The sequence below is a fragment of the Protopterus annectens genome, chromosome 9.part0 (genome assembly GCF_019279795.1).
Source record: "Protopterus annectens isolate FY-2018-M chromosome 9.part0, PAN1.0, whole genome shotgun sequence".
In the NCBI taxonomy this organism is placed as follows: Eukaryota; Metazoa; Chordata; order Ceratodontiformes; family Protopteridae; genus Protopterus; species Protopterus annectens.
In genome coordinates this window covers 475093666-475120110 of record NC_056743.1, presented here as the reverse complement: position 1 = coordinate 475120110, position 26445 = coordinate 475093666, and the positions used below count along the sequence as shown (strand labels likewise).

The following is a 26445-nucleotide window of genomic DNA, read 5'->3' as shown; positions in this document are numbered from 1 at the left end:
TGTCCTTTGTTGGGACTCCTCGGAGGAAAGCTGCTGAGGTTGCTGTAGCCCTGGTAGAATGAGACCTAATGCTAGCAGGCACTGGATTCCCATGGTGAGAGTAGCAAAAGCGGATACAATGAGCTATCCATTTGGAGATGGTCTGTTTGGAAATAGGTTTTCCCTTTGACCCTGCTGCATAGGATACAAAAAGTTGGTCAGATTTTCTGAAGGCCGTTGTCCTGTCCAAATAGTAATGTAGTTGTCTGTGAATGTCCAAAGAATGAAGGAGTTTTTCCCCTTTATTCTGTGGGTTTGGATAAAAGGTGGGCAGGTGTATGGTCTGATTGAGAGCCACACTGGAAACTACCTTTGGCATGAAGGAAGGGTTGGTTGTTAAAGACACTCTGTCCTGATGGAAAATGAGGAAAGGTTCCACTGCCATAAGCGCCTGCAATTCTGAGACCCTGCGTGCTGAGGTGATTGCCAGCAGTAGAGCTGTTTTCCATGATAAATGTTGTAGATCCACTGTAAAGGCAGGTTCGAAAGGAGGAAGGGTTAGTTTTTCTAGGACAAAATTTAGATCCCAAGCTGGAGTTGGTGGTTTTCTGGGGGGGGGGGGGGTCTTATGTTCTTTGCCCCTCTGAGAAACTGCCTTAGTAAAGGGTGAGAGAAAGTGGAAGGATCCGTATCATAATGAGCTGAAATTGCTGAAGCATGGATCTTTATAGATGAAAAAGAAAGTCCTTTGTGTAGCATCTCAGATAAATATTGGAGCATTTGTGGAATGTTTGGGATGCCAGGATCTAGACCTTTGGCCTGGTTCCATGCACAAAAATGTTTCCATTTGTCTGAATAAGTTTTTCTGGTGCTGGGCCTCCTGGCCTCCAGAATGACATTCAGGACATCCTTTGAGAGGAGAGTAGATTGGTAATTTAAGGTATCTTCCATGCAGCTAGGTTTAAGGTTCTGAGGTGGCTGTGAAGGATCTGAGAGTTTTGTTGAGTTGAGAGTTTGGGGAATTGAGGTAAGATCCATGGAGGGCTGCGAGTCAGGCTTCGTAATAGTGGGTACCAGTGCTGACGTGGCCAGTCCGGAGCAATGAGGATCATATGTGGTCTGTCTGATCTGACTTTCAGTAGTACCTTTGTCAGTAGAGGCAGAGGAGGGAAGGCGTAGACTGACAATGCTGCCCAACTGAATGAAAGGGCATCCACTTTCCAGGCCAGGGGATAAGTCCTTGTGCAAAACTTTTGTAGCTGGCAATTGCTGGTCGAGACAAACAGATCTATGTCTGGTGGGCCCCATGTTTGAATTATCATTGCAAATACTTGTGGGTGTAGTCTCCATTCGTGAGGATCTGTCAAATTTCTGCTTAATTCGTCTGCCAATAAATTTTCCTTTCCTGGCAGGAATTGTGCTTGCAAATGTACTTGGTAAGCTAATGCTGTGTTCCACAAGGCCATTGCCTGCCTGCATAATGGGTAGGAGTGAGTTCCTCCTTGTTTGTTTATGTACCACATTACTGTGGTGTTGTCTGTCCTTATTAGAAGTTGTCCTGGATGCAAAATGTCCTTGAAGGCTGTTAGTGCATTTTGCACAGCTAGCAAACAGCTACAGTTAACTTTGAGTATGTGTCTACCTGTTTGAGCTAATCTTCATTTTCCCCTGGAGAGCACTCTGCTTTGGCTGTAAGCAGCCCCCCCCCCCACCACCACACACATCTTCCACTTTCTCTTATTCCCTTCTGTTAGCAAATAGTATCCATAACTGATCAATACTGTGTGTTTGTTAATTTAAACTATGACCACAGTAGCCTACTGATACAAGGTTATCCTGTTATTCCACATGAGAAATTAAGAAAAGACTTACAGTTTCAGAGCAGTCCTTGGTCAATTGTGATTGTTTCTTAACACATACTTGTCTTTGCTTTGTGATTGTTTCCAGCCCCTCATACAAGAACCTAACAGGGTCTCTACCCGCTTCGCTCCCCACCCTGCCCCCTATTCCCTCCCGCCCCCAGTGGTCCCCCCTTTATTGCACTCAAACCCCTCCCATCTTTCCAATAGCCAACCACAGCGCTAACCCAACACTACCTCCTCCATATTCCCTCTACTATCACACCTCCTCAACTACCATGTACAAACATACCTTTCCTTTGCTCACTGCATGCACTCTCCTTGCATATCTTACATCCTACCAAAGCTCCATCATTCTCCCACTCAACCACTACCACTGTACTACTACTCACACCACCACCCATGTCTCACTCATACTCAGCTCCCCTCCCTCCAGCTCAAGAACCATCCCTATGCACCCCCCACATATTCTACCAACTATATTACTCAAACGTAAAGCATCCCTACAACTTAACATAGTAACCCTCCCACCATACCTATTACCCACAGAGCACAATCATAAAGTTTCCCTTATAAACAAACACATTCAAAAACTGAGAAAACTAATAATCTCATGCATATCAAAACTAGCCCTAAGTGGAGACATCCACCCCAACCCTGGCCCTACCACCTCCAACCCCAATCCTCATAATCAGACTAGAAACCACAACTTCTCCAATATTACAGCCAATAGAAAGCCAAGTGACTTCCTTCTACTAAGCCTAAATATTAGAAGTATATCCAACAAAGTCCATGAATTCCATGCCACCATAGACTTATACTCCCCAGATATAGTCATCCTGACAAAAACCTGGCTAAAACCTCACATTACCAGTGAGCAAATACTCCCTACAGGTTACGGCATACTAAGAGTAGACTGGCTAAACAAAAAAGGAGGTGGTGTAGCTATAATATTTAAACAGCATCTAAACATCCAGATCTTAAAATCATCAGCTCCACAAATAGGCAATGAAGAAACAATATATACCAACCTCAAAATTAACCAAAAGAAAACCATCAACATAATTGGATGCTACTTCCCACATGGCCATAACATCCCTCCACTAGAAAACCTCCTCAGCTGGTCTACCCACCATCTCCCCCAAGAAACTATCATCTTAGGTGATTTCAATATTGACTGGCAATCCTGTTCTGGCAACAAACCAACCCATCATGTACACCTTCATGGCTTCACCCAACTAGTCCAGTCACCAACAAGGATAAATAAAAACTCCAACAAGCACACTACCCTGGATTGGATACTAGTCAGTAAGAACCCTCAGTCATATATAACAGGCTGCTTATCAGATAGCCTCAGTGATCACTCCCCAACATTCCTACTCAAAAAATACCTGTACCAAGCTAAACCTGTCGTTTATCGTCAAATACGTAAAAAAATAAACTTTAACCCACTCACATTCATCTCATCCCTCAAAGAATGTAACTGGCAGGCTCTAAAGTACCTCAGTCTAGATGACGCAGTTGAATTTTTCAATACTACCTTTCTGAACATCCTTAATTACCATGCCCCCATAAGATTTTCCAGAACCAAAGCACAACCCTCCCCATGGCTACAGAAAACCACTAAGTCAGAAATGAAAAACAGGGATAAAGCCTGGGAGCACTGGCAAAACCAAAACCCCGCAGCTAGACAGAAATTCCTAGAACTACGCAATAGAGTCAAAAGCTAATAAAAGGGACAAATTCCAATACTACCAGTCTGCCCTAGACTCCTCACAACACAGCCCCAAACAATTCTGGTCCTCCATAAACTCCATCCTCCACCCAGGTAAAGTCAGTACCCTCCTCCTAACATCCCTCACTCCTCAGAAAATATTGCTACTTTATTCAACACACACTTCACCCAAACCATACTATCACTAGCTAAACAACACAACCCCCCTCCAACCCACACCTTCAACTAGTAATCTCCCCACTGCCTTCTCTTTTTCTTCTGTACCTACCTCCAACATAAAAAAACTCTTAACTAAACTTAAACCCACCAAATTAGCAGCAGACAACCTCCCAAGTGAATACCTACAAATCGCAGCTGATGCTCTGGCCTACCCAGTATCCATCTTGATTAACCGATCTCTGTCAGAAAGTTACGTTTCCACATTGTGGAAAGTCTCACATATAATCCTGCTCCACAAAGGTGGACCCTCTGCAGAACTAACCAATTACCGCCCCATAGCTATTCTCTCTCCACTCTCCAAAATACTAGAGAGATGCATACACTCTCAGGTCTCACACTACCTCCTTACTAACAACCTCCTTTCCAGTACTCAGCATGGTTTCCGACCAAACCATAGCACCACCACTGCCTTACTCTCCTTTACTAACACTATCCTTCAGCATAAAAACAATGGCTCTCTCTCCTCTGCTACCTTCCTAGACCTATCTAAAGCATTTGATATGGTCCCACACAAACAACTTATCTCTGTCCTCAATAACCAATCCTTCTCACAATCAGTCACCAACTGGTTTCAGAGTTACCTGTCTAACCGCCAACAATCCGTTGTATGGCAGAATGACATATCTCCCCAACTACCTGTCTCCATAGGGGTTCCCCAAGGAACCATCCTTGGACCCCTACTTTTCTCTGTTTACACCAATAATCTAGCCTCTGCCACCAAACATGGCACACTCATCATCATCATCTGCTCAGCCCAGTCCCTACCCAAACTGCAAAAAGTCACACAGGAAGCCTTTTCCTCTGTTGAAACATGGTTATCCAATGCCTAATTAATACTCAACCCAAACAAAACTAAATTACTCATCTTCCAACCCATCAAACATACTCAAAACAACTCTCACTTTAACATCACAGCAAAAGACACCACCACTATATACCCAACTGAACACACCAAATTGCTAGGAGTGGAAATAGACAATAAACTAAAAAAATTGACATTCACATATCCATGACCATAAAAAAAGTCCACATAAAACTAGGAGCATTATACAGAAATAAACAATTTCTCACCAAAGCAGCAAAGATTTAAATAGCAAATTCCCACCTTATCTCCACCCTACTTTATGCCTCTCCAGTATATACCAACCTAAGGCAATGTGATCTAAACAAGCTAGAGACCTGCTACAACAAAATCGCCAAATTCGCAACAGGGGCATCCTACCGTAGTCACCACTGTCTCTCACTTGCTGAACTGGGCTGGCTTGAACTCCCTCACCTCCTTCAGTGGTATCAACTCTCATTCGCCCTCAAACTAGTAAACCATCCACTAAATGTCCCATCCCTCCAGAATCTACTCCAACCCTATCGCACCACCAGGCCACTAAGATCCAGCAACAAAAATCACTTGCAGATCACTAAAGCCAATAACTCTGCTGGTGAAGCACTATTCTCTTGTGCCATAGCCAAATTATGGAACTCACTCCCACCCACAATTACCTCCGTACCATCATGCACCAACTTCAAAACTTTATTAAAAGCGCACCTAAAACATGCTGGCTATGCCCTTGCAACTCCCACTCTAATATCATCCACCCCATCCAACTACTACCTTTCTTTCCACTCCACTAACTACCTTGATGATAGCAAGCTCAGATGCTCATAAGCCTAGTACTTATTATACAGCAGGAACTTCTCATTATTACATTTGTTAATGCCTGTTATGTACTTCACAGATAAAGATTCTAGTTGTCTACTGATGTACTATGTTCTTCATCTGTAAATATGTTGTAAGTAATTTCTATGTTAAATTGTTAATCGCTATGTAATCCAATGTAACTACTGATTGTTTATTTTAACTGTGGAGCTTTTCTCCCCGGGCCTCCGCTGAAAATGGACACACGTCCAGTCGGTCACTACCGGTCATGCTTGTCTGGCGTGAGGTAAGCCATCTGGGTCGTTGTATTCAAGCTGGCACCCATAAAATTATTTCTTGTGAGGGTATTAGTTTTGACTTCTTTTTGTTTATTGTGTACCCTAGGCAACATAGCAATTTTGTTACAAAAGCCAGATGCTGTAGTAGGATGTTTTTGCTGTCCGCTTGGATCAGGCAGTCATCCAGATATGGATAAATATGAATCCCTTGTTGTCTGCAATATGCAATTACTGATGCCAGGCATTTCGTGAATACTCTGGGCACAGTAGATAAGCCAAAGAGCAATGCAGAGAATTGATAATGCGTTGTACCTGCCAAAAATCTGAGGTATCTTCTGCAATCTTGCCTGATAGGGACATGCAGGTATGCCTCTTGGAGGTCCAACGTTACATGCCAAGACTCCTTGCCCAGCATGGGAAGAAGTTGCTGTAGAGTGAGCATTTTGAATTTGGGAATCTCCAGATAAGTGTTTAGAATTGAAAGGTCTAAGATGGGTCTCCAGGCTTTGTCCTTTCTTGGTACAAGAAACAGTCTTGAGTAAAAACCTTGACCTTGCTCTTTGATAGGTACCTCCTGAATTGCTTTCAAGTCCATGAGGGCTGTAACTTGTCTTTGTGCCTCTGTCCATTGGTTTGTTGGCAGATTTGGCATGCCTCTCATCCGTGGTAAAGTGTGTAGGTGAAATCTGTAGCCTCGGGTAATAATATCCAAAACCCATTTGTCCTTTGTTATGATGTGCCAGTTTTGTGCGAAAAGAGCCAGTTTTCCTCCTATAGGTGCTGCCTGGGCAATCTTGCTTGGCAGGCGAAGAGGAAAGTCATTGTGTTTGCTCCCTGAAGGGTTGAGATCTGTCATCTCCCCCTCTTTGAGATGCTGCTTGCCATTGTCTAGGTCTAAAGGGGCCCTGTGTCTGGCCTCTGCCCCTAGGACGTCTCTATCTGCCCCTTTGGGGTCTGTCTGCAGCAGGAAAGGACCAGTTATTTGATGGCCAGTTTCTGCTGAAGCGTGGAGGTTGTACCTGCAAAAACCTTTGTTTGCATTGATTTTGCTTTTTCTTCCATTTTCTTTAAAACCTCCTCTGCCTTGACACCAAATAACGCATCCCTTTGCAGTGGAGCACCCAGTAGCTTTGTTTTGACATGTTCTGGCAAAGTTTGCTCTTTTAGCCAAGCATGCCTACGTATAACAGATCCTGTAACAGCTGCTCTACATGAGGCCTCCAAAGAATCAAAACCACATTGTACGGTATGCTTTCCCACCTGCTCTGCTGCATGCAACAAATCTTGTATCTCTTTGAAATCTGGCTGATCTGTTTGAGGGCTCATTTTCTGTTTTAACTGAGTAAGCAGGTACTGCTGGTATTGAATCATGTGGAATTGGTAGTTTAATGCCCTCATGGCTAAAGTGGCAGAGGTGTACACCTTTTCCCCCCATCTTTTGAATGCCCTGGAATCTCTTTCAGCAGGAAGAGGATTTTTTGCTGTAGAGGCCTTAACCCCCTTGGGACCCTGGGAAATGGTTTCTGGGTCTGCTGAGGGCTTTTATACAAAAACTTACGAGAGTCAGGAACTCTGTAATATCGGTCAGGCTTGACTGGAGCTGGCGGTATGGAATCTGGATTTAGGCTAGATTCATTATAAACATCATCCAGAATGTCTAAGACTGGTGGAATAGCTAGGGGTCTATGCTGAGGAAGAAAAAGAAACTCCTGCAGTCTTTTCTTGGAATCAGAATAATCTTGGCCTTCCCAGTGGAAATGCTGTCTCATGGTGTGCAGGGTTTCTCCAAAAGAAAAGTCTTCGGGAGGAGAAACAGAGGGGATAGACTCTTCTGCATCAGAGTCTTCATAAGAAGGGAAGGGATAATCCTGTTCCTCTAAGTCTGCTGAGGAAATGGATTCCTGGTCAGAAGGAGGGTAATCTTCCTCCAGTCTAGGCCTTTTGTCAGGAGGCGGTTGTGAACCTCTGATAAGGGTGATCAGGTCCTCCGCCATTTTAAGCATCTGTTTTTTAGGCATAGGACCCGTTTTTTTAACTTTAGTCATCGCTTTTAGCTTAGCGTAGGACTTAACCGAGAGAGTAGTCTGATTAAATACACCTTCGGAAGCTGAAGGCCTGTCCCTAGTATCCGTGTCGCCAGCTGTGCTGGCGTCTGCGTGTTGAGGAGGATCGGGCTCCAGAGGCCCGGTAGTCGAATATTCTGAATCCGCGGTAGTCAGGGGCTGCGTAGGCGCCTCACCGAGTCGGCAGGCCTAACTGAGACCTCGGTATCTTGTCTAGGCCTAGGCTGCCTGTCTTTGTCCTTGCGTTTTTTGTACATAGCTGATGTTGGATGCTCCGACGACATAATATAACTGAATCTTCTACCAAAATAATGTCGGGCGGTATCAGCCCGACGCTTGATAGTGTGTTTATTGAACCTAGTGCAAAACTGACAACCAGAGACGTCGTGGTCTGGACCTAGGGCAAAGAATACAATAGGAATGGAAATCCTTATGAGGTATTTGCTTCCCACAAGTAATACAATTATTAACTTTGTCTGACATTGGTCTGAGGCAAGAAAAGTTTCCCCAACAGGGTACTTAGCTTTAAAGAAGACTTCGGCTGAAATTCTTTCGGAAATCTCAGGAGCTGGCCGACCGGCACTTGTGAACTTGTTTTGCTTTGGGCACCGTGCGGCAAGAAAGACTGAAGAAATTGGTGTCGGCTGCCTCTTTTATACCCCTGCCACACTGACGTCAGGGAAGAAGCGACGACAACCGACGCCAGACCAAGGCTTTGGAATTCTGGCCGACTGCGGGACCGCCTGACGGCAGGATAACCCAAGTGTGATCACTGCAGCAGCATAGCACGATGAACATCTATTTATATGCACACCTCAGACACGCACCAACCTGGCTAACAGGAAAAACAATGTTCCTACTTAAGAGTGAACCTACAAGCTACCTAAAAATTATAGACTAATAACTTGCCTTCTGACGACGTATAAACTATACATGGGAGTTGATGCAGACACAGTTTACAGTCATTCAGAAGAAAACTCAATTATGGCAGTAGAACAAGAGGGCAATAAAAGAAAGTTTTATGGAACAAAGGATCATTTGTTGTTATATAAAGTCATAGTCGAGAACTGTAACAAAAAGAGAAGAATCTAAGTATGGCATGGATTTACTACAGAAAGGCATTTGATAGTATCCCACCATTCATGGATAAAAGAGTGCTTAATAAAAGTATAAGATACACCCTACACTGATCGACTACATTGCAGTGACCATGAAACAGTGGCAGACCACTTTGTAATTAAGCCATGATAAGGGACAAATTATCATCTCAGGGATAAAAATTCAAAGGGAGATATTCCAGGGTGACTCTCTGTCACTGCTGTTATTCTGCCTTGCCCTTAACCTATTAAGCTGTCTACTTAAAGCTTAGGCCATGGCTATAACTTGGCTCCTAGAAAACAGCAAAGTGTAAAAAGACTTCTCATCTTCTCTTTGCCGATGATTTAAAACTGTAGAGCTCATCAGATGAGGAACTGAAAGTACAACTGCAAGTTGTCAAAACTTTTTCAGATGATATAAGGAGGCCATTTGGTCTTGATAAATGTGCAAAAGCAACCTTTAAAGCAGGAAAACATCAGTTTGGGACAAGAATGTGATATAAAAGAACTTGAGCAAGAAGGAGTATATAAATATTTGGGAATTGATGAAGGATCAGCAATAAAACATGAACAAATGTGAATCAAACTTAGTAAGGAATACTTTAGAAGACTTAAATTAATCCTGAAAACAGCGCTGATATCTAGGAAAAAATCCAAGCTATAAACCAATTTACTCTCCCTGTCCTAACTTACAGTTTTGGAGTGACTGACTATCCTCAAAATGTGTTGGATAGATTAGATAGGAAAACAAGAAGGATGCTTCATGCTCACCAAAGGATTTATAAAGATAAGTGCATACCAAGATTATATATTCCCCTTTCTGAAGGAAGGATGCTCCTCCTTGACATTGATTGCATGTATAGATCTGCAATCATGGGACTCCACTCACATCTGCTGACCTCACAAGACCCAAACGTAGTGAAAGTTTTGAATCATGAGGAGAATAAATCTACGATGACTTGTCTGCTTAATCTAGCAGAAGCATATCGGCATCAAGCAGGAATGGAAATCAAAGCAGAAGTAGATAGAAATCAGGCAGCAACTGAATGTGCCAAAAACAAAAGAAAGAATATAAGGTGAAGGAACAGATGAGAAGACAAGACATTTTGCAAATGCATAAATATAGTTGCAAGTATAGAAAACTTCTGGAAGAACCTCATGTTGATCAGGAATGAATGCAGGAATGGTTAAGGACAGGCAAATTCAAACTAAGAGACGAAAGGTTAATACTGATGGCCCAAGATCGCGAACTACATATATGCTGGTTTACAAAGTCCATTGAACATGTGGGGAAAATATAGGTTTTGTAAAACTGAATTGGAAACAGTTGTACACCTCGTTGCTAGTTGTGACATACTGATGGCAGAAGGATAGTATACAGAAAGGCATAATAATGTGGCAAAACTGTTGCAATGGAGATTGTGCAAACATTATAATACTGAAGTAGCTGAAAAACACTGGAAACATGAGCCACAAAGCATCACAGAAAATGATGACGTCTACATCACATGTGATCACCCATTACCAACAGTTTAAAAGACAGATACTGGAAAATCAGATATAGTGCTCCAAGAAAAGAAGACAACAGTAGCATTGATCACTGAAATAGCCACACCCAGTGACTATAGTGTCCTGCGTACAGGGAGGCACAAAGTCATAAAATATCAGGATCTGCAGGCAGAAATGAGAGCAATGTGGAAGAAAGATACCAAGCCAGTTCCAACAGTAGTAGGAGCAAAGGATCTTATAAAAAAGAATCTACAATTGTATTTAGATATGTTACCAATACATGTAACGCCATATGAATAGTAGGAGGAGTCATTACTAGACACAATGTGGGTGCTGCGAAGAGCACTTTTGGCTGACATCAAAGATTGAATCAATACTAATTTCATGAACTTTAATCGTACTTTAACTTAGGAATACGGCCCATTCCCATCATAGGTTCATAGGTTTATACTAGGCTATCTGCCCTAAGGCATTTATAAGCCTAGCCCAAAGTTTTGTGGCTTACGCCACCCCTTATATGAAAAAATACTGTACCCATTAGTTTGTTGTGCCTCTGTCCAGCAGTGACACAGAGATGATTCCCGGGGTAAACCTACGATCTCCCATCCACAGGTCAAGATTTCTCTTGAACAGAGCCAGCGAGGTGCTCTGCCTCACATGGACCGGGATTTTATTCCACAGCATAGGGAGTCTCTGAGTGATAAATCTATCCCTCCAGCATGTCCTATTTATATCCGTGCTAAGGTTTAAGTCGCTTGCTCTAGTGGTTTTGGTGGATTTGGAATGGTATTAGAAACCCAAAAGACTTGGAGAAAATAAAAAAAGGCAGAATCACTGTCTTTGAATTAAGAGTATGCCCCACTATTCCTCTGCTCTTATCATCTGGTACCCACAGACAATCACTATTTTCTTTGCATCCTGTCAATTTTTTAACAAATTTAATCATAGATCTGTTCTAAGATTTGGCAAGTTCATGAAAATACAGTTTATTTATATACCTCCTGTCTAAAGATTTGTCAAGTTCATGAACAAGTGTCATTATTTTTTCTTGTCTTGGAGGGCTATAACTGATGTTAACTCATTCCCTCTGACAATTTTAATTTTTTCAATTTCCTTAACACTATCTGAGATTTCAGATGCAAAGCGAAGACAATTTATTAACGTCACATCTACTTACTGGTTTGGGAGACTTCAGGAAGATCAGTCAGAATTTTGGTCACATATCCTTCCAGAACATTATTTGGACGTTCGCCAGGTTTTTCAATTAGCAGCAACAAATGCTCCATAGGGATGTTATACCCTGTGTAACAAATGTAATAAATTAGATTGTCAAAATGTACTCTAAGAAATTACTTGAAAGAAGTTAATCTCTATTAATGTACAACACTATGATGGATAGCACTACAAAAACAAAATAAAATGACAAAACAAACCACCTGTTCAACGACTTCACGCTACTTTATTTATATTCCAGTTCTATCTTCCTCTGGCTGAGACTGAAACTGGTCATATATGATCAGGGCTCTACCTTGGTTTATAAAACTTGAAATAAAATAAATAAATAAGGCACATTTACAATCACAATGCAAGAATCACATGACAGCAATGTCACTGATAATGACATATGAGCTAGATAAGGCACATAAACACTATATACTACACTTAACTGACATAAATCAAAACTACATCCAAGTTTTGGGGTTCCTGCATTCAGTGAGATGAGCATATGTTCTGGCTGTTCGGATTTGCTGTATTGGTACGAATCAATAAGACTGAAGTTAAACTATTTTGACTGATGAAGCAGAGTGATTTACATCTGCCAACAGATGTTGGATGGACACAGTGCCCTTTTCCTAGATGGGGTTATAAGTGTTGTCCTGCTAAAGTGACCCAGAAGCCGCTACAGCCATCAAGTAGTGGAACAAAAGTGTATGCATCACAGCCTATCGAGTATTTGCCAGTCTTCAGTCACAGACCCATGATGCCAGCAGTATGGCTGAGTCAGTTGACTGTTCTGTGAAGAAGAAAGACACTATAGTGTGCATACATAATGGGCACTCTTGTTTCCCTCAAGCTGCTGAAGCAGTACGTTTGGACTTATTAGGCACATTTTTAATGTCCACTCTGATTTTATCCCATATGCACCCAACTGTTCTGACATCCTACACTTTGTAACATTAATATGCACAGGTCTTCTGTAAAGTGTATTTGAAAAATGTAGTCTACTATTGCTGTGTTCTTTGTTTATAGATGGTCTCAATACAATCCTTTTAGAATCTATTTCATTTTCAGCAGCCCAAATGTTTAATTACAAAAAGTGATTGAAGGCAGCAGACAAAGAAAGAACCAACTTAGAGCAGAAAACAAAACAAAAATGTATGTATGTATGCATTTTTTGTTAGGCTCAGTTACAAACATGAAAACAAGGCATTAAGGGGTTAGAGCACACACTGGCCTAGACATGTTTATATGACACACAATGTGCTTCTAAATTATTTAGAACAGCAGCCAGTAAATTGTTTTCACTTTGCATAAGCTTGTGCTGGAATTTCATCATTTTAAATATATTGTGGTATGATTCAAATAATTCCTTATGAAGCAATCGGTACTGCTAAAGGACACATGACCAAGAAGCAAAAGATTTCCCTGGCAGCCAAGGACCACTTGGCAATACTGTTTTATTCATTTTATGGGTGACTAAACTGGGAAAGTTCGATAAACTACAATCAAACAACAGTTTTACATGAAACATATCCAGATACATCCCTATCACAATGTCGAACCCATATACATCGAATCTACTAATCACTGAACTCAGTTTTCAGGGAAATTTTTCCTACGGCAAACAAAACGGTTGGCCACCACCACCAACTGGAAATTTCCACTTTTTGCCACTGTAGTGTGATCTCTCTGAGTTGGTATATTTAGTTAGCGAGTGGGGGTTACGTTTTATGGTTTTGTTCATAGTCGCTAGGGTGGACTACCATTGATTTGCCCTAGGAAAAAGTCCACTGAAAACTCAGTTTGATGATTAGTAACGTTGATGAATAGGCGTTCGATGATTTGTGATTCGTCAAAGTGATATAGACCCCCCCCCCTATCAAATGCCTCTATAGAGACAATTCCAAACTTATGACTTAAAACTATTCACTTACGTACTGCTTCATTCACCCTCATCCACTAAGCCATACACCTTCCATTCTTAAATTATGCAGTATTCTTGCACAGCTCATTTTCTCAATGACGGTACAATTTTGGGACGGACTCTGAGGTACTTCATTATAATTCTACAGGTTCAGAAAATGGCATTAGCCAAAGGACAACAAGCAACACTGATTCTGTAGATTTAAAGTAAATGTCCTGTTCCTGACAGCCATGTCTGTTGTAGCATTAAAAAGTTCTAAACTGGTGGTAGTCTTAATTGCTTTTGATGTGATGACCCTAAGATGCCTTTCCCTTATTTTCTTATAAAAAAACATTTCTTGGTATTCTTTTATTTTCAGGCCATCTAATGTGGCTACCCCAAAAACTCAGTCAGTCTTCCACTTATTACTAATTTCTGTTTAACTGTGAACTCTCTTCCTAGCCTGCAACTCTTAGCAATGAAAGCTCATTTCTTATTTGACACTTCCTGTCTGCTCGCCAAGTCTTTTTCATCCTTTTGTCTCCTTCCCCTTGTGCATCTCCCTTACTGTAGGTGCCCATCCACAGATATACTTTTCTTTCAGTACCTTCTAGTATGTTACTGTGAAAAAGTTTACAAAGTGATCCCCTTAGTCCATTTTTACCAACCGCTTGGGTAGAAATTGAGATTACAAAGAAACGCAGAGACTGACAAACGTTAACACCATTGTAATTAATAAAAAACAGCGCAGTAATAATAGTACACGGCTTCTAAACTGTACACTGAATCCAAACATGCCAACATCACAATAAACTAAATATAAGGAAACAAACATGTTCTGTTAAACTCACACACATCCAAAATGAATTTAACCATTTTATTTTATGCCACTGGATCTTTTCCCCTACATCTCCCTCTAGAAAATTGTCACCCACATACTTGTGTTTAGTTATTTTAAATCCGAGATATCTATTTTCCTAGAAAAACAGTGACTTATGGAGTTATCTTTGAATTACAGCTGAAAACAGCAAAAAGCATTCCATCTGTCATGCTAACATTTAATCTTGATAGCTCAATTATCCATATACTGTGTTTTGTACCACAGTATATTTCCCTAGTAAAATTAAATAAATTGAAAATAATAAACAAATTAATACAAACACAAGAGCAACACTTGTTTCCTTAGCCATGATAAAATACATGGAAAAAGAACATGACATAGACATATGTAGAGGATCTTCCAATAGCCTGGGCAGATAATATACATTGTATGCCAAAGTGATAAACTTCTACAACAGGGTGCAAATTAAAAGTGGATCAAGGAGAAAAGGCAGTAATTGGAACAAGAAAATGAACAGTGAGTGGCAGACCTAAAGAAGGGGAGAAGTCAGGGAGGAAGCCGCAAGAAAGGAATAAAAGAGAACAGCAGGTGTGGAGCAGACATGGTAAGAGTCCTCAATGGATATAAAAAGTAGGTTAACTAGAGAGGGGGGTGGCAGAGTTAAAATAGGAGTGAGAAAAAACGCTATAGGCAGGGCAAGAAGGAGCAAGACTTCTGAAGAAGAGAGAAGGGAGTGAGATTTAAAAAAATGTCTGGACATGCACTACACATCCATATCTTCTTCCCAAATGAATAGACCCTGGTCTTCATAGATGCAGGTGGTGGAAAACTACTATTCCTGATGCATCATTACATCATTCCAATCTTTATGTGGGGAGTCACAAATCCCCCAGAAATTCCACCTCCATTGCTGTTTCCCACTGGGGTCTCTTCTTTACCTTTTTTCATTATTGTAGTATACTTGTGTTTATGTCATCCAAGAAGTGAAAATGTCAGTTTGGAAAGCAGATTCCCCATAAAGATCATCATGACCAGTGTATCTTTTTTGCTTAGGAGCTTCCCACAACCATACTCAAGTGTTCTGTCTGTCAAGCATTTATTCCCAGGACCCCGAGTAGCTGCTTATCTTCCTTATCCATATATCTTAAGAACCAACGACTTAAGCTGTTGGCTCAAGGTGCTATGGTGGACTGCTTCCATCCTGAGGATAAACTGTCTGCCAAGAACAAAGCCAAGCAGACTAAGCCTGATCTGGTTGCTGTCTGGTCTCCTCTGGATATCTGTCTAGAAGCTAGTGAAAGCCTTGAAGATTGTCCCATGCTTGCCTCGGATTCTTCTGCAATGACCCTGTCGAAGGCTGGCATTGATCCAAATTCTAGCACATCCTCTGAGACTTACTATAATTATCAAATCCCACCAAAGGTCTGCACCACCGTGAGTCCTTCAGGTGGATGTCCTACTCAGGAAAAAGCAGAAAACTAAACACATTACCCATGTTGCTAAAGATACTCAATGTGGCAGGATTTCACTCAGGATTTACTCAGTGCTTTAAATGCCTTGAAGCCTCCCTCAAGGGGTATCACTCCCCACTCCTGTTAAGAGGTCTATGGAATAGGCTTCCTCAGATGAGGAGTTAGACTTGGGGGAGGAGTCCCTAGTTTACACCCATCAAATTTCTTCCCCTCTAGACTATGATTCTGAGGGATAGGATTCTTTGAGCCCAGACTCCCCCTTGAAAGAATTATCCTTTCAGGATGGAGTACTTTAAATGGGACTGCTCCCAGGTCTGTGACATTCAAAAAAGGTATTATGAGCTTTTACAAAGGAGTCTCCTAATCCCTCTGCTCTTCTTCCTGTTTTGGCAGCCTTTTTGGACACCTTTTCTGCTGCCTCTGTGGGTCCTGATTCTCAACCTCCATCCTGTAAGAGACCTGGCAGGTTTTACAAGATGCCCAGGGATTGCAAGTTTTTGTACAAGTACCCTTCTGCTGATCCTTCTGTGTTTTCATTTTCCTCTGTAAACCTTCTAAGCTTTTGTGATCTACTAAGCTCCTTCCCTAAAATAAGGACAGGTGACCTACGGAAAGGTTAGGTAAAAACGTATATACTGCTACCACCTTGTCTTTTAGGCCTATTAATTACCAAACTCATATGGACCAGGTATTTGACCTTATTTCTCTGGTAGCTTCAGTGGTTGCTGACCTTCCCCAATTCTGATGGGAAGGCTTCAGCTCTTCCCCTCCTTGGATCCACTTCCCAGGTTGACCATCGCTCCATAAAATACAGCTATGATGCAGCTGATGTCTCTTCCAGGGCTGCTGCTTTTAGTTCTGTGATGAGGCATTATTTCTGGATATGTCTGCAGGCTTTACCTGATGATATGAAAGCCAAACTTTTGGATGCCCTTCTGGATAACAGAAATCTTTTTGGGACAGATGCTGTTGACCTGTTTAAGTTCCTTCAGGATAAGGGTAAGGCCTTGCAGGAATGCAAACATATTTTTATCTCCCCTGTCTTCAAATTCCAAAGAAATTACCATTCTAAGTCCACCTTTATCCACTGGCAGCCTCACCCACCAAGAAGGGGTCTAGGCATATTCCTCCTGCTTAATCCACTCAGACTTCTTTGTCTCAGAAGTCTTCTTTTCAGGACAAGCCTGTTTCCATTTGACATTTGGCCTCTTCCTTCCCTTGGCCAGGTCCTCCTTTCTCTCTACCTTTCTCTGTCTCTTCCAAATTGGTGTGAGATCACCTTGGTGTTATCATTCATTAGGGTTATTTTATGGTTTGGAAATCTCTTCTCCCCTTTTCAGGCATTCCATAACCTCTTCTAGAACAGCTTCCTTGTTTCCCAGAGATCTTGCAATGCCTTTTGGATCAGGGCACCAATCAGCCTGTTCCACCCTCTGAAGTGGCAAAGGGTTTTTTTTACTCCAGAATGTTTTTGGTTCCTCAGAAACAGGGTACCTGAAGATCAGTTCTGGATCTTGCTCTGCTCAACACCTTTCTCAAAGTCCCATCTTTCTGGATGCTTTGTCTTCAGACCTTGTTTACTCTTTCTTCCTCAGGCCTTCTTGTTTTTTCTCGGCCTCAAAGTTGCATACCTTCCCATCCTCATTCACCCTCTGTTCAGGAAATGTTTATGTTTCTCTGTTTCCTCCTCTCATTTTCAGTTCTGTGCTTTGCCCTTTGGCCTTTCTCCTGCTTGAAGGCTACTCCCTAATTGCCTTGCTGCTTGTCATTGCCTTTTTCAGACTTTGAAGGATACAGACTTCCCCCTGTCTGAATGATGTGTTAATTCAGGCAACTTCTGCCAGCAGTCTATTGTGGGATTTCCACATTACCACTTGTCTTTTGCAAAATATGGGATTCACCATAAATCTCAAGAAATCAGTTCTGACTCCCTCCTAGGATCATGTTTTCATGGGTTGCAGGTTTCAGGCTCCTCCCATGTTGGCTTCTCTTCGTGCTCCAAAGGTTTTGTGTCAGACAACCTTTTTCCAACCTCTCCTTCCTCTGTCCTCAGGCAGGGAGTATCAAGTGACTCTTCAGTACCTCGCGACAGACTTGTGGAACAGGTCCAAAACACAGGCTCATAAAAGGATGCTTAACAGACGTGTTTCTAGACATAGTCCATTGGTGGGGTAATCCTGCCTCCCCTCTGAACAGACAACTTCCTCTATTCTGTTCAAGAGTATCAAGTCATATGGTTTGGAAAGTGGATGTCTTGTCTTTTACTTGGAAGGGAAGGTCTTTCCCTCACTTCCTCTGTTGCCAAAAGGCCTGCACAAAACCAGGCAGGGCTCTCCCAAATCTTACTGATAAATTTCTTTTAGCTCAGACAGCATTGGATACCCCTTCTTTATCACTTGGGCAGGGGCAATCACCAGAAGTTACCTCAGAGATGGACCTTCTTGCACAAGACAAAAGATCGCTTATCCATCCTCAATTGTCATCTCTTCAGATGTCACTGTGGGTGACAGGGTTTTGATTTCTTTTATGCACCTCTTTTCTGAGGATATGTTCTGGGTTCTGTAGGAGGCCAGGAAACCCACTACCAGAAAATCGTACACGTCCAAATGGAAAAGATTTTCTGTCTGGTGCCTGTCTTGCCAACAGGATCCCCTATTCATGGGGGTTCCTCTGGTTCTCTCTTACTTGTGTGATCTGCTCCATGCTGGGTTGGTATATTCTTCAGTACAACAAACCTTTCAGCAGTTTCTGTTTGTCTGCCCTTGAAACCTTCTTTGGTCTCTCATGAGGTCAAACAATTTCTTAAAGGCATCCTTCCTATCAGGCCTCCCAGAAAGCCTATCCTACCTTCTTGGAACCTTAGTTTTGTACTTGAAAAATTGACTCAGGGTCCTTTTCAACCTGTTCAGCTTCCTTGCAACAATGTAGTTGGAAGACTGTTGTTCTGTTAGCTCTTAGTTCAGCCTAGACAGTGTCTAAACTTCAGGGTCTCATAGCTTTTACTCCTTTTTAGATTTTCACAGAGACAAGATATCTCTTCAAACAAACCCTTCTTTTATGCCCAAGGTGGACAATGAGTTGTCCATTAATCATACTATTCACATTCCTTCCTTTTTCCTTATCCACAGTCTCTGCTAGTAAGAAAGGTCTTCTCACCTTGGATCTGTGTAGACTGCTTGAGTATTATGTGGATAAAACAAAGGCAATCCGCAAGTCTGAGCAGCTTCATTTTCATAATAAAATCACACAGCCAAAACTAAGATCAACTGAAGGTGACAATGAAAAAAACACTAGCAGCAGTAGTTGTAAATAGACTTTACTAACACCAAATAACCATATGGTACCTCGGCCTTTCGCCTTCAAGGATACATCATAAGGTACACAATAAATACCAAGTGAACCCCACACTCATTAAACAATTATACAATTAAATCCAACCAATTGTTTAGTTAAAGGACACAGCACCAAAATCCAAAACTTTTTCTTATCATTTACCATTTGTTAAAAAGCCCTTTGCAATTATACCAATTGCTATTTTACATAGAATATTACCTTAAATATAAATATATTAACACTTGAATACTTAAATGATTAAGTAAAATTCACTTCTAAGTTAAGTCCCCTAGGGAATAATGTACCAAAATTCTAAATTATTTTGCTTTCCAATGAATTTAATTTTTGCCTTAAATCACTACCTCTAAATGAGATTGGACTGGCAAGAACACTGAAAAAGAATGATTTAACATCACCCCTATGTGTATTACAAAAAATGTTCTCCCACTGGGCTTCTAAAATTCCTATTACAGATGTCCCCCAAATACTCTAACCTTCACTGCTATTTTGTTTGCCCTACATACCATTTTGTAACCTCACACCCACAACTCATTATATACACCCCCTACACAAATTACAAGTGAATCTTCCTTTACAGTCAAATTTACATCCATTAATAATCGTGCCAGAAATATTTCTAATGTTTTTACACACTTTACACTTACCAGAGGCATAAGATCGTACTATCCCCTTTTCAACACTATACAATGGTATGTTTAATAATTCCTTCAGATTTAAACATCTACTGTAGGAAAATATGACCATCCCAGGAAACAAATCACCCACCGTTTCATCCAGACATATTATATGCCAAAATTCCTGAATCAAATTTCTAATGATATTAACAAAATATGTCTTTACCAGAGAAATTGGGCTTAAGAGTACTTGTATCTTGCATTTTCTTTTTAACTTTTCTACCATCACTTTCTAGGATGTGCCTCACTGCATTATCCAAAATTTGTTCACTATAGCCTCTCACCATCAATCTTCTTTTACTCTCCAGTAAAAATACTTTCTTATATTTTTCTTCTGAAGTGTTTTGTGCTATCCACTTAAATTCTCCTAGGGGAAGTGAATTTAATAGATGGGGGATGAATACTCTCAGCAAATAAAAAAAATTATTTGCTGAAGTCAACTTTCTAAATGGTCTATAATGTATTGTGTGTGTGCTGTCTATGTAGAATTCCACATGTAAAAATTGAACGACAGAATTTCCCATGGAGATGGAAAACTTCAAACCACGAGGGTTAGCATTTAACTCCTTCAAAAATGTTTTAAATTCTGAAGGCTGCCCCCTACATATGAAAATCAAATCATTTATAAATCTCCTGTATAACACTACTTTTTCCCTACAGAACTTTATACTATAAGTGAATTGTTTCTCAAAAAAGCCCATATAAATTATCGCATAAGTTGGTGCATAAGAGGCACCCATACCTGTATCTTTTTTCTGTAAGTAAACATGATTACCATACTTGAAATAATTATGGGTCAAACAAAACTCAAGGAGCATAACTAAAGTGCTGTTTTAGGGCCCTCCCCCAACATGCCATTAATAGCTTCTAAATTGTATACTAGTATAAAGGAAGCTGACATCAACTGACACCCAATAAAAATCATCTTTCCACTCTATAGTGCGAAAGTCACACAAATCTTGGGTGTTCTTGACGTGTGCTGGAATTCTAATCAAAAATTTCTTTAGTACAAAATCTAGAAAAATACCAACATTACATACAAAAGAATGGACACCAGATACGATTGGTCTGCCAGGAGGGTTAACTAAACATTTGTGCAACTTGGGGATAGCATAAAAGATTGTGTCGCATGAAATTAACTATTTTTAACTTTTTCACATCTTCACCAGTAAAAAAAAAAAAAACAATCTTTCACCCCTTTCCAAAAGTTCAAACAGTTCATTATTATGCTGAATAACATGATTACTATGTAACAAAACAATCTTCCTCATCCATTAACAAATCTTGAACCATTTTATCATACTGCAACCTAGACATTATCACCCAGTTCCCAACCTTGTCTGCCTGTCTAAAAACATGCTTTAAACAGCCCCTGAGCTTTTGCATTTCAAACCATTCAGACTTAGTTAAATTTATTTTTTTCTTCGATTTAACACATTTTAAATATTCAAGTTCTACCCTTTTGCATAGAACTTGCTCAAAAACACACAATGCTGTCGACCATTTAGGTGATACAAAGCTATTAACATTTGGTAATAGAGGGACCACGAATTTAGAATATTCGGTGTTGAAAACAGCATTAGCAGTGCTATTCAATTCTTCATATTCTAACAGTGGCTCATAATCATAAACAGAAAGATTCAATAAAGAATCTATATCTTCATTTATTTCTCCATCTGTAGCATCACTAGTGACAGACATGCTATTGTGTTTATTTTTATCAAAATAAACCATCTAAAGCAATTTTCTACATAATTTCTTAATGTCCATTAAAATTTCAGCTAACAATGGTAGTTTAGTGGGAACGAATTTCATTCCTTTACACAATAAACTAGTCATACTGTCAGATAAATGTAAGTCAGATAGATTTACAATTTTTAAATTGTTACCCTCACTAAAATTACTTAAATTTTTTATAGAATCCACAGGGCTAGAAGCAACATTACTTCCAAATGAAACACCAGCCACCACCGGAGTATACAAATTATCCACATTGACATTATGTACTGAATTGTCCACATTATTAAGTTTTTCTTTACCCTTGCCCGGTTTTTCCACCCTTTCCGCTGATTCCCCAGACAGGAAAGTGTATTGCTGATCCCAGAGGAAAATTAGAGGAGTCAGATGTACCTGCTTCTTCAATGTCCTCAAACGACACATCTTTTTAGATAGAGCCTCCACTGAAGAGTACGATGAATCCCTAGAGCTGGATTTCCTGGTAACAGTTCTGGGCCTCCCATGACATTGCGTGCATTGCCAGGAGAAAACAGTTCCACTTTTAAAGTCATTAGCATTACGAAACAGCTTTCATTTTTTGCGTGCCATGACTTCTAACTCCACTTTCTCCAATTTGGACTTGATGCCAACCATTTTATTAGCAAACACTGCTTCCAAGGAGTCATTTTGAAGTTTACGCTGCAAGTCAGTGATCTGCTCTTGCAGTTTAATGCTAGTACACATGTTCCTTTTAACAAGTACATGAATCCAATCCAAGGAAAAGGAACATCGCAAGGAGACTTTTTTTCCATTCTTCCAGCAAGTTCTGCTCCTCCTCTAAAAAAATCCCACACTGGAAGCTTATCAAACCTTAAACCCCATGGTACAATGCCCATTTCTACATATTTTTCTAGCAATTTAGTGTTGAAAAATAAACTGACCTCCTTAGACATCAAACGATGTAATTGTTCATACTGCACACAGGAATCAGTACCTTCAGCCATAGACCAGGGATCACATCCAACCAACTTGGCTTCTCTTTCTTTCACCAAGTCAGCAAACAGCAATTTGTCCTGCGACATCAGGATTCAAACTCCCCCTGGAACAACATCTGTTTTATCCACTGACATAATTAAAAACACCCAGCCAAAACCAAGATCGACTGAAGTAGGTGACAGATGGTTATTTGGTGCTAATAAAATCTACTTACAACTACTGCTGCTAGTGTTTTTTTCAGCTTTATTTTCACCCTAGGACTTTGGGTTTTGGCTGTTTCCAAGCAAACCATCTCATCCTGGATATCCAAGACCATTTCATTTCGTTATTCCATTCATGAAAAATGTCTTTCTTCATCTTTAAAGGCACATTCTACTAAGTCTGTTGCCTCCTTTGGTGCCTTTTTCAGGGGATTTGGACACAAATTCCATCCTTGAGGCTGTTGTTTAATCCTCTGTTCAAACTTTCACTAAACATTATGAATTGAATGTTATTCCTAGGGCTAGGACAGGTTTAGCCATGGCTATTCTGCATGGGTTTTTAGAAGACTCTTCTGTGCTTTCTTAGCACTTGTACTGTCCCTCATGTAAAGAATACTGTAACACTGATATGGAAGGACATAGAACAGTTCTGTAAAACCTTACCATGACAACAGATGTTCTTCTCTGCTGCAGTATTCAGTGCCTCCGTCTGTCCTCCTCTTTCCTAGTTCTTGTCCCTGTGCTTTTGTTACCCTACTCGCCGAGGGGCCCTTGCTTCCCCTTTCCTTCTGTCTTTTTTCATTCTGGACGTACATGTTCTCTTTTGTCCCTGAGGATATTCTTCTCCTCCTGGGGCAAATCAGTTTTCATTGTTTGCATCTGTACATCACCTTTATGCCCTACGCCACACACAGGGAGCATGTGTGTGAGATACGCCACCTATAAAAAATAAAGGCCTTTGGTACACTGGCTGGACATCGGGCTATCCTTGGCAGCAGACCTACATCAGTGAACAAAAGGACTTCTAGTGTTACAGTAAGACTTTTCACAGCTGTTCTTTATATTCTTGGCAAGACATAACCCATATACCCAAGGTTACTGCAGCAGTAATCCTTCAAACATCTACTGTTACGGTAAATTTAATCAGTATTTTCTCTGCCATGGGATGGGAAGCTCCATCTCCACTAGTTTTCTATCACCTGTCCCCCCCTCCAAACTATAAGTGCATCAGAAGCTCCACCTCCACTGCTGTTCTACTACTGGTGTCTCATGTCATCTACTACTGGTGTTTCATTTCACAAGTCTCCCTGAAAGAAGCTTTGTTGATGTTTTACTACCAATGTTTCATGCCACAAGTTTCTCACAAGCTTGACCTCTGCTGCTTTTCTGCTGCCTCTATTTCACGTCACAAGTTCTTCAGCTCCTCTACCTCCACTGGTATTCTACTATGGTCACAAGCATCAAATACCTCAGAAGCTCCAATTTCAATGCTGCTGTCGCATGTTACAAGTCCTTCAGAAGGAAGCTCCATTACTACCCATGTCCTACGCTAGAATTCCTTCAAAAGCTCCATTACTACCTGTGTCCCATGTCACAAGTCCCTCAAAAGCTCCATTACTACCTGTGTCCTATGCCACAAGTCCCTCAAAAGCTCCATTACTACCTGTGTCCCATGCCAGAATTCCATCAAAAGCTCCATTACCACCTGTGTCCTATGCCAGAATTACCTCAAAAGTTCCATTATTACCTGTCCCACGCCAGAATTCCCCTCAAAAGCTCCATTACTACGTGTCCCATACCAGAATTCCCTCAAAAGTGTACTACTACCTGTGTCCCATGACACAAGTCCCTCAAAAGCTCCATTACGACCTGTGTCCCATGCCACAAGTCCCTGAAAAGCTCCATTACTACCTGTGTCCCATGCCAGAATTCCATCAAAAGCTCCATTACTACTGGTTTTCTATGCCAGAATTCCTTCAAAAGCTCCATTACTACCTGTGTACCGTGCCAGAATTCCCTCAAAAGCTCCATTACTACCTGTGTCCCATGCCACAAGTCCCTCAAAAGCTCCATTCTACCTGTGTCCCATGCCACAAGTCCCCTCAAAAGTTCCATTACTACCTGTGTCCCATGCCACAAGTCCGTCAGAAGCTCCACTTTTACTGATGTTGTTTCATGTCACAAGTCCTTCAGAATGGAGCGCCATTAACTTTAGGAGCACTACCAAAATTGGTGCCCTATCACTTATCCCCCCCCCCCCATGCTTTAGCTATTCTATTCTTATATGCCTCTATCTTTACTCTCTGCTCCTTGATGTTTATCATGCTGTCCTCCCTATGTCTTACGCCACCTCAATGACCCCAGTGATTTAGCAGAAGTACTCACCATAACCTGCATGCTTCTACTTTTCTACTCTGAATACCACTACCTTAACTCTTGTCCCATACTTCTGTTCTGCTTTAGATAGGCTACCATATCTCTGTGTCCTTCTATATTCTAGCAAATGTATCTGTGTACCCTTATGCTATTACCCAGCTCATTACTGTCCTGCTATTCTACTCTTGCTCTTATCCACCAACATGACCCAAAAGCTCTGACCACCACGATCCCCAGCTTCCTACTGTTCTGCTTCGTCTGGCCTTATTCCACCTCCTTGGAAGCCATTATTTTGTTGTTAGTTCTCTGGCTTTACCATATTACTAGCTCTCAGCTCCTGATACTACTACAGTGATACTCTCTTTGCCCTTACCCTACCTGTCTTTCCAAGGTCCTGCTGTCCTACCCCTTGTTTCCTTATGATGCCATACTCTCTTCTCTTGCTTTCGCATTTCCTTTCTCTGTCCATACTCTTCCTCCTAGCCCCTCCATCCTTGAACTATTCTATCCCTTGTCTTTTATCCTGACACTGTATCCAAGATTCCCTGTGTTTACTCCACTTCCCTTGCTGTTCCCCATTCACCTATTTTATATTCTGTTCTCTTATTTTTTCTACACCTTTGTCTCCAGTGCTTATCAGTAATCATCCCTTTCATGGTCAGTCAGCTCATTTATTCCTCATCAAAGTGGCAAGTGTTGAACAAGAGGGACCAATACTCAGACAGCCTTCAAGGGTAGTTCAAGGTTTTTACTAGTTTTCTCAAGGGCCCTAGCTGCAGACATTTGGCAAGGTGTTGGGGAGTAGTATGCAGTGGATGGTCTGACTAGGATGGGCCCTCATTTCTGCAATAGGCATTCCCCTCTAAGCACCTCTGCCTCTCCCAGCATAGCACAGTCTTCTTCAGTCTCCACCACAGAGACAGCACTGCTCACTATATGTCTGAGTGCACATAGCCCCTTCCCATCTCCCTCTGGGTAATGCAAAAGGCCACGCCCCTTCACTCTTTTACCTCCTTGCCTGGCTCCTCCAGAACCAAGGCTGCTAATTTAATACCAGCTACCTAGGTTGCAATCAGAGCTCTATCTCTCTATGCCATAGAGAAAAGCTATACACCCTGTTCTCTTATCAGGGTGCACTTTGTGTTTCTACTGATCTGCTCCATATACCCTCACCACCACCTACTATTTTACAACTTTCGTCCTCTAATCCCTTCTGCTATTAATCTATCACAGTGCCTCACGAGTATTTTGGGAGGTTGGCATAATGGCTAAGGTGTTTACCTTACAAACACAAGGTGCATGGTTTGATTCTCACATGGAGTAATTGGCTAAGTGTAAATTAGTTCACAAAGGCATTTAGCCTACTATTAATCTACAAACCTATTCAATTTATGTGCCCTTAACCCAACTCCTTGCCCCACATACATCTGCTTTTCTAATAACTGTGCCATTACTCTTCCCCTCAACAGTGTTTCTGTTATTCATATTTATTTATTTACTTATTTGATAAGCAGATAA

General features: G+C 41.1%; 1 protein-coding gene across 1 annotated transcript in view; it reads right to left on the bottom strand.

The window, feature by feature from the left end:
- Nucleotides 1–26445, bottom strand: part of LOC122810537 (zinc finger protein 182-like) — a 221445-nt gene that overhangs the window by 10206 nt on the left and 184794 nt on the right. Inside the window, exon 3 of the mRNA XM_044082117.1 lies at nucleotides 11571–11693. Coding sequence (XP_043938052.1) covers nucleotides 11571–11693 — 123 coding nt within the window. The remainder of the gene's footprint in view (nucleotides 1–11570; nucleotides 11694–26445) is intronic.